The sequence below is a fragment of the Olea europaea genome, chromosome 22, assembly GCF_002742605.1.
Source record: "Olea europaea var. sylvestris chromosome 22, O_europaea_v1, whole genome shotgun sequence".
Classification (NCBI taxonomy): domain Eukaryota; kingdom Viridiplantae; phylum Streptophyta; class Magnoliopsida; order Lamiales; family Oleaceae; genus Olea; species Olea europaea.
This window is the reverse complement of record NC_036258.1, coordinates 1,112,180-1,129,759: the sequence shown is the minus strand read 5'-3', so window position 1 is coordinate 1,129,759 and position 17,580 is coordinate 1,112,180. Positions and strand designations below refer to the sequence as shown.

Genomic DNA, 17,580 nt, shown 5'->3' with positions numbered 1-17,580 from the left:
TGAACGAAAAGTCTGCTCCATAATTAATGGTTCTGATTATTTCACAAGTGTTTACATAAAACTTTGCTAAGCCACGAATACCACATTTTCCCCACGTTTGGAAATGCATCAAATACGAGTCTTGCATTTCATGGTCATATAAATGAACTATACATTTATTTATTTAAATTTTTCGACATAATCCCGAATTTTTCCTTCATAATCTTGCAATTTAATGGTGTGGCAATATGCTAGAATTATAACAACATTAACCAACGTGTCACACCACCGTTTGATGTCCGGATTTGCATCAACAGAAACAGTCAAAATTTGAGGAGATGAGTGGCTTGGAGTATAATCAGTGTAAAGAGAATATTCAAGGAATTTCGGATGGGAATAGACAAAATGACCAAATCAAATATATATATATATATAGTGCATAACAATTAACACCAAAAAAATTCAAAATTCAATTGAAAATCAGGACAAAAGAGCGATATACCTTCAGATTCTCATTTCTCAATATGGAGGCTGGAGATCCTAATTCATTTTTAAAGATCCAGACCCTCATTCATTTCTTAGTTTCTCTCATTTTCAAGTTATACATTAACTCTCACATAGAGACCAAGAACTACCTCCTATCATCTATCATCATGCTCAGCAAACATCGTTGGGTGGATTTCTAAAATTGAAGTCTCAACCCATTGTTTTTCTTCCTCAAACGTTCTTTTTTTTCCCCCAATTAGTAGTGAAACGAGAACCAAACTAAATCAAACCAAACTAGAACCGAATGGTTAGGTTCCGGTTTGGTTCTACATCTAAAAAAAAATCATTTGATTCCACTATCAAAAAAATTCATTAGTTCATTGTTCGATTTGATTTTCTTGGAATCATAACCAAATGGAACCATTTCCATCCTTAATTTTTTGTTTGCTCAGATATGTCGGTGTAATTGTATATGTACTTGATTTTTGATTGCCTAGGTATGCCTAGTGTATTTGTATTTGTACTTGATCTTTGATTACCTAGTAATGTCCGGCGTATCTGTCTATGAATTTGATCAATATATTACACATATACTAAAATAGAAATAAATAAATAAAGAGGTAGAAAAGGACAGATTTAGTTATTCAAATATTGTCTTAACATTAAGGTAGTGATGTCAACATTTCAAGTGACAAAATTACTATAGTTAGTTGAAAAATGAGGAACTAATCGCATTGACTACAAAAATTCACGTGATGACACCAGATATTATCCAGAATAAATTTATTGTTCCAAATGTTAACTACAATATGATATCTTGTAGGCAAATATTTTAGGGTGTCGGTCTTTGATGCTTTTCCGTTATCTGGCGTTGATGCTCATTTTAAGCACTTGTCTTGTATACTATCTACTCTCTATATATTAAGAATTTTCTCCTAGACATTGCCATGTCAAATAGTTTTGTCACAATTTGGAAAGAATAATCTCTTTAGGTATCTTAGCAAATATATATATATATATATGCCATGTCAAACAGTTTTGTCACAATTTGGAAAGAATAATCTCTTTAGGTATCTTAGCAAATATATATATATTAATGCCTGGATATCAGGCATAGCTAACTGAGAAGGATGGAAGTTTTTTTTAGCCTATGGACAGCAATGATTATAGGAATAATACCCTTAGCAGGTTGGGTGCTGTGGCGGTGGAACGATATCTGGTATGCTGTAGCATGTGCTGGCGGCAAGAAGCTCCCTCCAGGCCACATGGGACTTCCATTCTTCGGAGAGATGCTGTCTTTTATATGGTACTTCAAGATTGTTCGTCATCCCGATGAGTACATAAATATTAAACGTCGTAGGTAAGAATTTCTTACATGACTTTATTATGATTGAGTATCGTGTTGAAGATACGGAAGCTCGTATATTTCTTGAGCCAGTGCTTTGTAGTACGAGGTTACATTCATTATAGTTTAATCAGTAGTTTATAGACACAAAAATCTCAATCACGTCTAACTCATAATTTCAAACATAGCAGTGAAAAATGACATTACATGAAGAGAATGATAAAATTGGATTCTTTTAAGTTTTATAGTTGAGAAATTTCACCCTGGCTTGAGGAAGATAGTTCTTAACTACATTGAATTTCAAGGAATAATTCAAAATCTCTTGTAATGATTAGGTATGGTGATGGAGTAGGACTCTACAAAACCCACCTCTTCGGTTCACCATCCATAGTAGTTTACTCTCCAATGGCCATCAAATTTGTACTCCAAGAGCCCACTTTTTCACCAGGATGGCCCTCTTCGAAACTTATGGGAACCACAAGCCTTGCTGCAATGGAAGGAGATGCCCATTCTAGGATGAGAAGCTTTGTTGTAAGGGCTATCAACCACCCTGATGCTCTCCATAGGATCACCCTCACGATCCAACCCTGTTTAAGGGCTGCCCTTGAGTCGTGGGTACAAAAGGGTAGAATCGTTGTATTTAACGAAGTAAAGAAGGTACAAATCATCAACCAAATTTTATTCACAAAAACATGAAGGGAAGTCATGATGAGTTGGATCTGTTGTCCAAAATTGATTGTCAACTTGCTGTCTACCCAATGATTCATTCACACATTAGTTTAAATTAACATGTCCAACTTTTCTCTCATTACGAGTGCTTAAAAATAGGTATAAAATAATGTGTTAATGAATCATTAGTGGACAGCCAATTTTGAACAACAGATCTCAACTTAGTCATGATAAGCACAGGCCTTCTGAAAACTAGAGCTTTCTATTTTCTGCAGGTAACATTCGAAATCACTGGCAAATATTTTGCCAGCTTTGAGCCTGGCCCTCTTTTGGATACACTAATTGAGTTGTTTTACGGAATGTTGAACGGCATAAGAGCTTATCCTGTTAATTTACCTGGAACTGCTTATCGTCGTGCTCTCCAGGTTAAGCATCAATAATTTCAGTTTCAGATTTTCAGTTGCGACCCTCTTTATTTTGCTTACACTTCAAAAAGTCTGATACATTCATGGATATTATGAGACTGCAGTGTCGTTGGAAAGTCATTGAAATTTTTAGAGAAGAATTGGAGAAGCGGAAGAAGTTCAACGCTACAAACGCCAAAGATGACCTAATGGGTGGGCTGATGCAAATGAAAGATGAGGAGGGGAAACCATTGCGTGACATCGAGGTTCTCGATAACATTGCCGGCCTTATTATAGCAGGCTTTGATACGACTTCTCTTGCTATTACGTGGGGTTTCTATTATCTTGCCAAGTACCCTGAAGTTCTCAAAAAGCTTCGGGTACGTATAACTATAAAACCAGGCCTTAAATTGCATTTTCGGATGCAGGTTGAAGATAAAATTTAAATAAAATGACCAGGTGTCCAATGGTTTTTAACATATATTTAGGGCTTCTAAGTATATATTAATTGATCATCACTACTAAATTGCAGGAAGAGCACTTGCCGATTAGCAAGAAACTGAATGGGGATTTCATTACATATGATGACATCTCATCATGCAAGTATACGAACAAGGTACATGTACAAATTAAAACTCTCAGTTTTTCCTTGTCCAAAGTCAAAATGAAAGATATCTAATTAGAATTTTTGTACAGCTCCTAAATATTTTCTTACGTTTTTGGGAAATTTTCTGACTTGTTCTTGGTATAGGTGGTCGAAGAAATAATTAGATTGGCCAACATTTCAGCCTGTATTTTTCGAATAGCTAGCAAAGATATCAACTATAAAGGTAGAGATTAGAGACACTTCTGTTCAGACATTTAATCTAGGTTACCGGAAGCACAGCTATGCTTAATGATCTAAACTGCCAATCTTGAAAACAGGTTATAAAATTCCGAAAGGTTGGAAGGTAATCAGCTGGGTTCGATACCTTCACACAAATCCGGAAAATTTTGATGATCCAATGTGTTTTAATCCAGATAGATGGAGCGTAAGTTAAAAAACAAGAAAAGCCAGTAAATAAACATTATTTCTCCCTTACATGTGAAAGCTATGAATATCTTCCTCCTCTGTACCTCAGGAGCCACCAAAGATGGGAACATATTTAGTTTTTGGAGGAGGACCAAGAATCTGTGCAGGAAGCAAGCTGGCTCGACTGCAAGTCGCAGTTTTAATTCATCATCTGGTTGTTGGATACAGGTGAACTCTACATTTGGTTCTTCAGTATGGTTTTTGTTGATGATAAAAGGAAAATCAAATTCCCAGAAAGGGAATCTTCACAAGTATATGTTCCAATGTGAAGTAGCTAACATGTAATTTGAAACTCAGATGGGAGCTCGTGAATCCTGAAGCAGAAATTACTTATCTCTCGCATCCAAAGCCAGCAGATGGGGTCGAGATCAATATCAGCAAAATTTAAGTAGCTTGTACATACTATAGTAATTTTATTGTTTCTCAAGTTTCTTCACGAAAATTAACTTCAGAAGTCAGTTCGGGTAGTGTACAAAACTGTTGGTTCATGACATCCTATTGCCCCCAAGTAATTATGCTGGTGTTCTGTTCCAACCTCTTTGAGCTTCATTTAAAAAATCCATCCAGGATCATGAAATCCTATGTATGACTGCCTTTAGTTGCCTTAATCTTTTAGTTTATGGAAACATATATACAATTCCGGAATCATAAGAGCAACATTATATGTTTTTTGCTCTTCATTGTCAGCATAGTGAGCCAGTTTATGCATTTCAATGTTTGAAAATCATTTGAAAGTCGTGAATAGAATTCTTAGAAACATTAAAATTTAAAACCCATCTTGGAAAACGTATACTCTATTCTTAAAATGATCATTTGAAAGTTGAAGGGCATACAGGTTGAGATTGGGCAGGTTTTGTACATCAACTACTGGTTATTGTACATTAATTGGAGGGAATTTAGTAACGTGGAAGAATATGAATCATGTCGCTGCTAGATCCAATGCCAAAATTGAATTCAGAGCTATTGAATATGGTGTTTGTGAGTTCCTGTGGCTAAAAAAGTCATTCTAGAGAGCTACTATTGGAGCCACAAGAACCGATGAAGATCAGTCAATCTAATTATATAAATTTTGTGGATCAATCAAATTATGACTTATTTGTTAAGGATTTCTCATTTCTTTGGACAAAAATAGTAATGGTCCCATCTAGAAATAACCAGAAGATTATGCTGAGAAAGGGACTGCTGGAGTGCCTTTTTTCTCAAGTAAGAGGATTCCATGGGGGCATTTAATACATGTATTTTGTACAGCCTAACCCTGCTTTGTCTTGTTACTTTTCAGTCTGGGAAAGGGACCTTGACCTTTTCAGTTCATGGTGCAAACCAATATTCCAACCACCCTCAGGACGAGCTCATAAATAAATTGATTTTCCTCGTCTCAGATAGCTAAGCTATGAGATAAGATGATTTGTTATTGTATCAAGCAAAATATAAAATAAAAAAAGTTGTATTTACCATTTTTTATCAAAACCCCACATGTTAATTTGGCGTGCAGTTAGATGAGGTTTCATAAGGTTGCTTCTTCAATAAAGAACAAAGAACAAAACTCGAAAAATGCTGTGAGACATGGAAGCTGAATGTTCTTATGCCCTTGTAACCTCTAGAATTCAAGAATTGTGGAAGAGGAAAAGCACTTGAACATACAAAAGTTGGAAACAGTAAGCTGTGATGATGAGTTTCCACTAGGATAAGCTATTAGATTTCCAGCTCTTGAATCCATTACATGATTATAAGAATATCAAATTGAACATTTATCTACTTATTTCACTAAAGATACAAGTGGAGGTGGGATTTGACATTCTAACCACAGGCTGATTATGGATAAGAACAACCAGAATTTGGTCTCCACTGATATACTTCTAGCCCTTTCAATGGAGCTTATCAATCAACCAGTAAACCGAAGAAACCAATAGAAACAGTGCAGATAATGCCTACGACTAAATTTCGTGCCGCATTTCCATTTGCACCAATCATGAACGGCGAATGCGTGGCCTATAGTAGAGCCATATGTTTAATGAATTTTTTGTAGGTAGGATGAGGCAGTAGTTTACCTGATAACAGACAAAAATTAACTTGTCTTGCCATTCTTGAGTTCGAGTGCTATCAAATTCATAATGATAAGATGAGAGAATCCTACGGATGCAAAATTTCGGCAAAGGTCAATAAATACACATAAGGGAACTCAGCATCTTGGCTCCCGTTCGGCAATTTTATAAAAAGTTTACAAAGAGGAAAAGCAGTGAATCTTATGAAATGTATGGATAATAATGAGTAGTAGTTGTAAATGTGTGGTTGAAATTAATGTTTCACTTTAACATAATTTTATGAATCATTTATAAATTTGGCTTAAATAACGTAATCATAAGGTAAGAAGCATGGATATGAATACATAATTCATATATGCTACGAATATGTCGATAAGACTTTTTTAGAAAAAATTAGGAGACGTTGATACGTGTTATAAAATTCGACATAATTTGATTAATATAAAAAAATTACTACAAAAGCAAGATAATAAAAATAAAATAAAATAAATACTAAAGCACTTTATTTTGATCATTAATTCTCGAAACTTCATTTTCTTCAACATCATCAACATCAAATTTTTAATTATGAATAACACTCCAACTCTGACTCATCTAATGAGAGATTAGCAACTTCAAGCAGTTCAACACTTTCAAGAGTATCAAATGAATTCAATGTCCCACATTTTTTATTCTCCTTTTTGAATAGAGATCTAATTTTCTTGATAAAAGGCGCAAACTGCTATGAATGACATTCAATTTTTTAGCTCATTGTAGTGTTCTTTCTCGTAGAGTGTACAAAAGAGTGAGCACTCCTATTTCTTTTAACATGAAGAAGAAGGTTCACAAGATGTTTGTTTCAAAGCAATGTTTTGTAGTAAAGGTACATGCAAACTATGAAGTATCGGATATATATCGAAAATCATACAAAAATATTAAAAAATACCTATCGGATGCATATTGAAAATTTAAAATATATAAATAATTAAAAAATGAGAATCCGGAATGTATCGAAGGGTATCAAAGAGTATCAAAACTTGAATACGTATCGGATATGAGTACATAACAAGTTTATAGATATCGGTGCTTCTTGTGCTTCTTATACCATAACGGCCATATAATGGCAAAACTTTCACTTGTGAAATTAGCACCGCTAGCTAGGGCATGTTTATTAAGTTGAATTAGATGAGGCTCGACAATAGTAAGAATTTTGTTATTATCATGTGTGGTTTAGTAATGCATACCATTAGTGATGTTTTATCATGATGGTTCATTTCTGAGATATACTGATTAAAATAGCGCATTACTCTTCTAAGTGCCTCACATGTATACAGTATGATAATGGGTTCATTTATAAGATAAACATTATTGAACTGAAATATATGTTAAAGTGAAGAAAAAATCAAAAGGGATCGATACTTTTTTCTTTTTTTGGAAGGCCAGAGCACAAAGCGTCATTCGTTAAAGATATCACCGGCGAATCACAGATGAAGTAGAGATCGGAATAAAATCTATCCACTGGTAATCAACATTGCACATAGTGACTAATAAACCGAGTTCATGGGCTGCTTTACTATTCTCACAGAATGAAGACTGCATTATATATATTATGAACAACCACAAGTCTGAATGGAATTGAAACACTTTCATAGAATAGGCAAAAGACAGAAATGGATGCTAGAAAACCATGCCGACGTTTTCAAGGAATCCTAACCATGCAATTTGCTGAATTGTCAGATCAAGCAGTTCACAATTTCATGGCTCATCTCATCTACACCTTTCACCGATCAACAAGCGCAAAAAATCAATGGAAAAAAACTATATACAATTAATATACACATGATGGATGGCCATTCGTCAGATAACTTCAGTAGCAAAAAGAAGATAATATAATTCAGTTGAAAACTACATGAGATCATGGTAGGGGACAAAATGACCAACATCAGGTTCACATTTTCAAGAAGCAGTGCCCCAAAAATTAGGATATTTCCTTTTTAGTATGGCCTGTAATAGGACAATAGAGGGTGGGACAGGACAAAGTTGCATGCAGTCTCTTTAAGATTGAGAAACACTGTGGTCTCACCACTACACACAGAATGATTGTGGATGTGGATGAGTGGTTGTGTGGCTATCTGGAAAATGTAGTCATTCAACTTGCATGTTTGGCGATGCTTAAAATATGTATGTAAAGTAAACAAGTTTCAAAATAGTTACCAAGTTTTCGAGCAAGCTTAACAAAATAAAATAAATATATCTACACGAACTTGATGCACATAAATGAAATAAAAAACAATAGAGATAAGCCGACCATATTAAGATTGAGGTGAAGGAGCTGTGAGAATGTTAAGTCACTTTCAAGATTCAAAGGATCCAGATTTTTCCATTCAGATTTGACAACCCAATTCTCCCAGTATTTAAATGCTACTCCTGCACAGATGCTGTTTATTCTAAATGCTCTCTGATCAGGTTCATAAAGCAAGAGATCTCATAATTGTTGGAACAAAAGATGGTTCACTCCATTACCATTTTTCTCTTTTTCATAAAGCTTCTTCACCATCAAATTGAAATGTTCGTTCAATGTTTTCCTTTGTTATTGATGTAGGATAAGGAGCAGCAATTGAAGAAATGGGAAGGCTACAGAGACTGGAGAAATAGGCCAGCCCTGAAAGGCTGTCATGGTGGCTTGCTAGCTGCCTCCTTTGTCTTAGGTCAGTGAAAATATTGGCTTATTTCATAGCATTACATTAGTTTAGATAAAAAAAAATTAGCAAAACTAAAATCTTTGTTCATTGTATTGTCTAAATATTGTGGACAGTTTGAAACAGATTCTTAAAGAGTTAAAACATAGGTATTTGACTGTTAATTATTTTCCTTTTTCAATCTTTCAGTAGTGGAAGTCTTGGAGAACCTAGCATACCTGGCAAATGCGAGCAATTTAGTTCTTTATCTGTCAAAATTCATGCATTTTTCACCATCTAGTTCGGCCATCATGGTTACCAACTTCATGGGCACGGCCTTCCTCCTTGCTCTCCTTGGTGGCTTCTTATCTGATGCCTACATTAACACCTATTGCATCTATTTGATAAGTGCAACGACAGAATTTATGGTATGGTTCCAAGGTTCACTTCACTTTGTTGTGGTTAAACTCTAATCTCTTGCAAGAACAAAAACCAATGAAATTGAAAATAACGAATACAACGCACAATTTATAGTGGTTCATTGTCTATGTAGAGATACATCCATTTGCTGTAGTAGGTCAAAAGGTTTTCTCTCAAGCCCTTAACACACAGAAATGGCCCCTCAAAAAATTCTTTATATAGTAGGAATTGTAAGGCAACCTAACGCATAATGGAATACAGAATGCACTCTTCAAAAATCCTTCATATTACATAAATTTTAGGTCGAACCCAATTGAGAGGATAAGAATATGGTAGCAATATATTCCACACAGTCCAACATAGTAATATATTCCACACAGTCCAACATTGTTACAAAATATTTTATAAACTCAATAGTACAGCTAGCTACACTAACTTTCAGGTAGCCCATTAGAAACCTGGAAAGCAGAAAAATGACACTGCTAAGAAAATTAGGGAGTATAGACATCTACAAAATATTTGTTTTACCTGCCTATATCACATACCACATGCAAATACTTGTGTGAAAGCAATAACTGATGGAACCATGCCATCTTCTTCATAAATGACATCTGATAGTTCCTGTGATTCCACGGATTATACCTATTTACTACTTACATTAATACTGTGATGATTCCCGCTCATGTTTTTAGAGTCCATAAGCATATCTTGAGTTGGTAGCATGGTTAAACATTTATGACCCTCACCTTAGTTTTGTCCAATCAAAATCTGTGGATGAAAATTTTGCCTTCTAATGTGGTCCTATGGCTCTCACTAATTTTTCCTAAGTAATTAGGACTAGATTTCATATCCCATTTTCAAAGTAACAGCTGTCACTGTCATTACAATGTGGTGCTACAGTATGAGGAAATTAGTAACTGCGCAGTTTTAATAATAGACAAGCATTCTAATGCCACGAAGCAAGCGAATCCTATATGGTTAAAGGACTGCACCAATCTGCATTTTGAGTGATTTAACTCAGTTCTATATTTGGTTAACGCTTTGGTATCCTATGCAACATAATGTTACCACCAGTGTGCAAATTACTGGAGTCATGACGGGCAAAAATTCAACAATCTCATCTGAAAGTTTAAATTATTAAAGAGGAGACATGGTTTTTCAGTTAGCTTGAGTCTTCAAGGCTCAAGCTACCCCAACCCTTGCACAAAAAATAAACAGTTGGGGCAAGACTCAAAAGTTTTTCAGTTAGCTTGAGTCTTCAAGGCTCAAGCTACCCCCTTGTAACCCTTGCACAAAAAATAAACAGTTGGGGCAAGACTTAAACTCAAACCTTTGTCTTAAGCGACGCTGAACCACCTCATTTAAAAGCTTAGCGATTAATGATTGGATACATAATTCACAGTATGTAACATAATCTTGACTGTAAAATTGGAACAGGGTCTGTTGATACTCACACTTCAAGCTCAGATACCTTCACTGAAACCTCCAGTCTGCACATCAGTTAACAGAAACATTCCATGTGAAGAAGTTGATGGAGGAAGATCAGTGATGTTATATGCAGGCCTCTATTTGGTGGCACTAGGTGTTGGAGGAATAAAAGGTTCTCTTCCTCCGCATGGAGCCGAGCAATTTGATGAGCATACCCCACATGGAAGGAAGCAGAGATCAACATTCTTCAATTATTATGTTTTTTGCCTCTCTTGTGGAGCACTAATTGCAGTGACATTTGTGGTGTGGATTGAAGATAATAAGGGCTGGCATTGGGGTTTTGGAATCGCCACTGCTGCCATATTGATCTCCATACCAGTTTTCCTCCTTGGCTCAGCTTGTTACAGGATCAAAATTCCCAGTGGAAGCCCTATCACAACAATTTTTAAGGTAAACAGAATGCTAAAAAATTGGCATGTTCGTACTAAAATTTGATAGTACTCAACAGTGTTAAGGAAGAAACTGAAGCAAAAGAAGCTCAGATCATACTGTCCAGTCTTCTCTAGCAGTATTACCAAGAATAGGTTTTCTAGTACAAGGTTGAAAGAAATTAAGAACTATTTCCTTTATTATCTTACGACAGGTCTTGGCAGCTGCAATTTATAATGTTCGGATTCCGAGGAATTCTGGCAATGCTATAGAAAACATGAACACAACCTTGTCATGTACAACTGAGGCCAGAGAGGACGAACAACATGGTAGAGGAAACCCAGAAATCCAGAGTGTAACTGAAGACCTCAAGTTTCTTAACAGAGCATTAATGAGAACATCAGCACCACCATGGCTCGAGTGCACGACAAAACAAGTGGAAGAAGTGAAAACTGTCCTTAAGATCCTGCCAATATTCATGTCAACCATTATGCTCAACTGCTGCCTTGCTCAGCTTTCCACTTTTTCAGTCCAACAAGCAGCCACCATGAACACTCATGTTGGAGCTTTAAGAGTTCCACCGGCTTCTCTTCCAGTATTTCCCGTGCTGTTTATAATGATACTTGCACCAGTCTATAACCATGTTATGGTACCATTTTTCAGAAAGTTGACCAATACTGAAATGGGAATTACTCATTTACAACGAATTGGAACCGGCCTAATTCTTTCAATCGTAGCCATGGCTGTTGCAGCTTTAGTCGAGATGAAGCGAAAGAGAGTGGCAACACAATCCGGCCTAATGAATTCTCCAGAACCTCTTCCAATCACATTCCTTTGGGTGGCACTTCAATACCTGTTCCTTGGTTCAGCTGATCTGTTCAGCCTAGCTGGTATGATGGATTTCTTCTTCACAGAGGCCCCATTTAGCATGAGATCATTAGCAACATCTCTCTCATGGGCTTCATTAGCCATGGGTTATTACCTGAGTTCAGTGCTTGTTGCGATAGTTAACAATATAACTGGGACCTTTAGTCGAACTCCATGGCTCGATGGCAGTAATTTAAATCATTATCGCCTAGAAAGATTTTACTGGTTAATGTGCATATTAAGTGGACTGAACTTCTTGCATTATTACTTGTGGGCACGAAACTACAGGTATGCATCATCAACGCCCGATGATCAGAAGGAAATTCAATTACACTAATATTTGATCAGAGTTCTAAATGTTACTGCCATGAAATGTTAATTTAAGTAGACTAGAAAGAAAGCCAGAGATTACTGGTTATTACTTATTGTTGGATCCTTGAGCGTTGCTTGTCATTGTACTAGAGGGAATTTTTATTTTTTTTAATGGAACATTCTAAAATAATTTCACGAGTACAAATTTAGACATGGCAATCAACTTTTATCGATCGAAGTTTCAATATTTCACCGGCATCAGAAGGCCTCCACCAGGCAATCCAATGTCGCCTTAGACGTGTGTTATTTTGCTGATCAGTCGTCCAAGCAATAAGATTCGAAGAATCTCGTATATTTCGATTTTTGGCAATTTTTTTTATGTCGATATATGGAGTTGGATATCTAAAATAGTCTATATGGTATTGACTCTAGTCCGTGTAGCTCTATACCTCGCTCGGGAAATAAGGCAGGACATGGATTAGCTCATTTTGTTACTACTATCTCGATGTCTCATAGTTGGGTTGATCATTTTTCAATTCGTTGAGGCATTTTCAAGAATGTCCAATTATAAGGGTTGGAGTTGAAAAGTGTACTTTTTTTATAATCCTTGCAAAAATGTCCAATTTTTAGATCAAAATGTCTACTTTACCCTCATAAAAAGATTAATCAATTTTATATCACTTTAGCACAATTTTTAAGAAGAGCAAATAACTTCCACGAGAAGCCACAATAATGTTGCTATTACCTAGGTGAATCCACTTGCTTACATTTTTAATTATATTTTAATCAATTATTCTAGAACAAATGAAGAAAAAGCAAAAATTCCATTAACATATACGAAGAAGTATATGATTCCAACTTCAAAGAAATCATTTTAAGAAATTTACTGTGGTAGAAATTTGACGCTGATTAGGCTTTCATCATTTGTCAGTAGAAGGTATATTTCTTTGAACTCTATTTCTTCGAGCTCTCTTTTTTTGATAAGTTTTATTTAGTAGTTGTTGTTATATATGTTCAAATCTCAATTTTTTTTATAAGGTATTCTTTCCCTTCAATGAACGAAATTATCATGAGTATATATTTTTTATACCATTCATCTTAAATAACTTAATTAGATAATATACTTCTGTATTTAAAATATCATTTATGGTGGAATAAATTCTTGCAAAAATGGTGGTTGAAGTTGAAGAAGGTGATAAATGCATGAAATCCCGTCATTTCATTCTCGACATTTTATAAATGTCGATAATGATAGTATAAATATCGTTCACGACATTTATAAATGTTGTGAACGATATTTATACTATCATTCTCGACACTGTCAAATGTTGACAATAACATTAAAAATTTGAGTAAGTTGGGAAAATTTCGTGTATAGCGATTTACATATTGCATGCAGGTAGCATTTTCGTTTTCAATTTTCGTTAGTGGTTGACAGTATTGTTGTTTATGACATGCAAATATGGGAGATGTTAAGAGATTTGTTGTCTCGTATGGTGGTAGATTCATCAACATAGACGACGGGTGGAAGTGGTTAGCGAACCGAACAACATCAATTGTTGTTCGACATGATATTACATATGAAGAGCTTGTACATAAATTATTCGAGAAACTGAATGTTGATAGAATGAAGTTCCGAATTCAATTGAAATTTACAGTTCCGAACTTGAATATACCCCTTGCTGATGTAGTCGACGATGAGGATTTGCAATGGTTTATGTCTGTTCACACAGAAGCAGCGTTGTGTGTAATTGCAGATGAATATAATGCTGGAGAGCACGAACTGCATGTCGGAGTTGAGCATTTGTCACCAATAGAAGATGCATTGTGTGGACGCGATGAAGTCGGTATGTGCGAACTACAAACAAACGATTGATAATATGGATGAAAGTCTAGGTGAAGGCAACTTGTTTATTCGAAATGCAATTGAGTCGATTGATAAGAGGACATTGTAGAGAATCAGATATTCTTTAGCAAACAACAGTTACACACAAGGCTTCAACTTAAGGCTTTGAAAGAGAAGTTTCATTTCAAGGTTAAAAAGTCGAATCCTAGATCTCTTACTGTGTGTTGTGTCGATACTACATGCCATTGGCTAGTACGAGCTTCTAAGATAAAAACTTCAGAAATATTTACGATTCGAGAGTACATACCTGAGCACACATGTTCTCTAGACGTTCGACGAAATGCACAAATTCACGCAATGAGTGCAGTAATTGGGCTTCACATAATGCGAAGGTTGGATGATGCAAACCAATCATACGTTCCTGCGGGTATTATTAGGGATATGGAACGTGAGTTTGGTGTACGAATTACCTACAACAAAGCGTGGAGGGCTAAAGAGAAGGGACTTCAATTTCTTCGTGGTACACCTGAAGAAAGTTTCCAGAAATTGCCATCATATTGTCACATGTTAACCGAGAAAAATCCAGGAACTATTGCACACATTGAACTCGACTCGAATAATAGGTTCTTGTACTTCTTCTTAGCATTCGGGCCTAGTGTACGTGGTTTTCGAGAATACATGAGGCCAGTAATTTGTGTTGATGGAAGTCATTTGAAGGGCCAATATAAGGGAATACTACTAGTAACTGCAGCGCAAGATGCTAACCTACAAATATATCCTCTTGCGTGGAGTGTTGTCGATGGGAAAACAAATGTATCGTGGTATTGGTTATTTGCAAAGTTGAAAGATGTCGTTGATGATTCAAACCAGCTAGTAATTGTGTCGGACAGGAAGAAGAGTATTAAGCGGGCAATTACGAGGTTGTTCCCATTTTCTCACCACGGTGCCTGCATCTGGTCTATCGAGAAAAATCTTATTGCTAGGTATAGCAGTAGCAATGTCATCTTCTTATTCAAGCGGGCAGCGCTAGCATACCGCGTATCGAAATTTGATCAGTTCATGACACAGATAAGAACCATTCCACCGTCAATGGCATCTTACTTGGAACGTGTCGGTATATCCACCTGGTCACGGGCACATTTTGTTAGTAATCGGTACAACGTTATGACGAATAACATTGCGGAGTCACTGAATTCAATCCTAAGATGACAAAGAAGTTTCCCTATAACCTCGTTGATCGAAAATATCACGTCATTGAAGCAAGATGGTTTTACGAGAGAAAAAGTGCATCCACGAAATATAGTACGACTGTGACATCAAAATTTGATGATGAATTGAGAAAATCATTCGACGCCGGTGCAACTTTACCAGTACGAAATTTGGACGAACTCGTTTTTGAGATAGGTATAGCTACTGAACTTTGTACTGTCAACCTTATAGGTAACACATGTTCATGTTGAGAGTTTCAGATGCGACAAATCCCATGTTCACATTCATCCCGAGCTGCTTGCGCAAAAGAAAAATCATTGTATGATTTGTGCTCTCCTTACTACACCACAGAATATTGGCGAGTTGCGTACAACGAAGTTCTTCACCCCGTTAGCCGAGAGTCAAATTGGGTTGTTCCTTAGTCTATTCGTTCCGTCGAAATTTTGCCCCCGAATATACGTAGAACACCAGGTTGACCTCCTACCCAACGTCAACGGTCAAGAACTGAAAGGTCGACGTTGAGACGAAAATGCAGTCGATGTGGGGGTTCTGGACATAACAGGCAAACATGTCAGAATTCGACATCTTTAAGTGACACGTATACTTGAATGACATTGTGTATTCCGATCGTCAAATGCCCTGATAACATGAATTATCAATATTTTGAATTTTTTTTTCTTTTGCATTACTTGCTTTCTACCTCTTGTTTTAAATGTTGTTGAATATATTTTTGACTTCTACTTCTTTCTGTTTCTTTCTTTGTTCTCTCTTGATATCACTTATTTGCAATTGCTTGTTGTAAAATTAAGTTTGTAATACATTTTGAATCCTTTATACGGATTCATCCCATTTTTTGTGATTTTTCTCTTATATTATTCTAGTTATTCAAAATTTTATAACGCACAAATAGGAAAATTCATATGGGCATTCACTAAATACAAACAACACTTCATTTTTGAATGTCATAATGGATACAAACAAGACCGGCCAGGTTTGGGGTATAACTACCAACAAGGAAAATGATGCTTACATATATTCTTATGAGCATTTCACTACGATATCATTTTGTTCATCATATAAGTGAACAAGCACATATCTATTTCATCACTTGGATTTTCTTAATCATTGTAGACACAATGTAATAATGGATACAAAAGCAACCCATGAATGACTTCTTCTCCTAAGTCATTGGAGCAGACAAAATGGTAATCACAACAAAAGAAAGCCATAACTCCAATACATATCGTAGACAACTATTATACAAAATGGTGATCACCCAAAAAAATATCCATCACCTATATGGATTTTATAGCACTAATATATGTACGTAAACATTTCACTTACGATGACTGCATCTTCTACATATCCTCCACGACGGACAAAGAGGACATATCACTGTCATACTCCTCGTCGGAGCTCATGATGATCACATCTTCATTTTCGACGGGAACTGCTCCAACATTTTCATCCAACAACACATGATGTGCTTCCGGTTGAACCGATACTGGGACGATCTCACGATGAACTTGAATTGGTTCAATTTCGTCGATTACATTCAGAAAAGGGATTGGTTGAAGGCAAACCCTACGATAGCGATTCGAAGGTTGACGAACATATAAAACAAAGATATTGCTTTCATCATCCGATCCGAGTCTATAATGATCGGGTTGTCCGCGGACAACGTAGGGGGGTCGAAAGTGATAGTAACATCAAGAACAGGAGTATGTTGAGTTGATGAAGACATAATCAATGGAAAAACTAACTAGTGTTATGAATTTGTTAAATTCTCGTATGTACATATTTAAGTAAAATCCCACATTTTATACTGGAGAAACACTTGTCCGTTGAATGCACGATAAGATATCTCACCAGCCAATATGGTTGAAGTCATTGATGGTAATTATTTTACAACTTTTTTCACATCAATATGGTTGAGAACGTACTTGTGCTTGGCATACCAACTTTAACTGCTATAGTAATTATAAAGCTGCTTGCTATAGTTTTCGCAGTTAATACACCATTTGGTTGCCTTCACTCTTAGTTAAATTTGGTTGGATCATATTTATATTGACATTTGATGCCGTTCTCGACATTAAATAGCTGTTAATCTCGACACTTGACATTACGAATATCTAGAACGACACTTGGACCAAAATACTATATTTCTCTACATTTCTTTGATTTTCGGACGTTTGATATGTCGTTCTCGACATTATATAGTTGTGAATCTCGACGCTTGATATTTTATTTGTCTAGAATGACAGTTCGAGAACATATTACATACCACCATATAAATCGAAATATGCAAACCACTGTGTAAACCAAAATATATTTTACGTACCACCACATAAAACCAAAATTCATGTTATGTACCACCACATAAAGCAAAATACATATTGCAAATGACGGTATCAT

General features: G+C 35.9%; 3 protein-coding genes across 3 annotated transcripts; all 3 read left to right on the top strand.

Moving 5' to 3' along the window:
* The first annotated feature begins 1,103 nt into the window (after window positions 1–1,103).
* LOC111371321 (ent-kaurenoic acid oxidase 2-like) lies at window positions 1,104–4,644 on the top strand. Its single transcript, XM_022993234.1, has 9 exons — window positions 1,104–1,825; window positions 2,146–2,467; window positions 2,755–2,904; window positions 3,009–3,263; window positions 3,416–3,499; window positions 3,635–3,713; window positions 3,808–3,914; window positions 4,005–4,123; window positions 4,253–4,644. Exons 1-9 carry the CDS (start codon window positions 1,596–1,598, stop codon window positions 4,341–4,343), a joined length of 1,437 nt encoding a protein of 478 aa, XP_022849002.1. The 5' UTR covers window positions 1,104–1,595; the 3' UTR covers window positions 4,344–4,644.
* A 3,579-nt stretch (window positions 4,645–8,223) lies between these two features.
* Window positions 8,224–12,296, top strand: LOC111371320 (protein NRT1/ PTR FAMILY 4.6-like). The gene is made up of 5 exons (XM_022993233.1): window positions 8,224–8,485; window positions 8,579–8,684; window positions 8,865–9,082; window positions 10,512–10,952; window positions 11,146–12,296. The coding sequence occupies exons 1-5, from the start codon at window positions 8,483–8,485 to the stop codon at window positions 12,133–12,135; spliced, it is 1,758 nt and encodes a 585-aa protein (XP_022849001.1). The 5' UTR covers window positions 8,224–8,482; the 3' UTR covers window positions 12,136–12,296.
* A 1,276-nt stretch (window positions 12,297–13,572) lies between these two features.
* Window positions 13,573–15,165, top strand: LOC111371851. Its single transcript, XM_022994020.1, has 2 exons — window positions 13,573–13,957; window positions 14,054–15,165. The coding sequence occupies exons 1-2, from the start codon at window positions 13,573–13,575 to the stop codon at window positions 15,163–15,165; spliced, it is 1,497 nt and encodes a 498-aa protein (XP_022849788.1).
* Window positions 15,166–17,580: the final 2,415 nt, after the last annotated feature.

Coding starts and splice junctions, on each gene's coding strand:
- LOC111371321 (XM_022993234.1), top strand. CDS start 1,596: ATGGAAGTTTTTTTTAGCCTATGGACAGCAATGATTATAGGAATAATA. Junction 2,905..3,008: donor CTTATCGTCGTGCTCTCCAG/GTTAAGCATCAA, acceptor ATGAGACTGCAG/TGTCGTTGGAAAGTCATTGA. Junction 3,714..3,807: donor CAAAGATATCAACTATAAAG/GTAGAGATTAGA, acceptor TCTTGAAAACAG/GTTATAAAATTCCGAAAGGT.
- LOC111371320 (XM_022993233.1), top strand. Junction 8,685..8,864: donor AGCTGCCTCCTTTGTCTTAG/GTCAGTGAAAAT, acceptor TCAATCTTTCAG/TAGTGGAAGTCTTGGAGAAC. Junction 9,083..10,511: donor GTGCAACGACAGAATTTATG/GTATGGTTCCAA, acceptor AAATTGGAACAG/GGTCTGTTGATACTCACACT.
- LOC111371851 (XM_022994020.1), top strand. CDS start 13,573: ATGGGAGATGTTAAGAGATTTGTTGTCTCGTATGGTGGTAGATTCATC. Junction 13,958..14,053: donor GTGTGGACGCGATGAAGTCG/GTATGTGCGAAC, acceptor TCGATTGATAAG/AGGACATTGTAGAGAATCAG.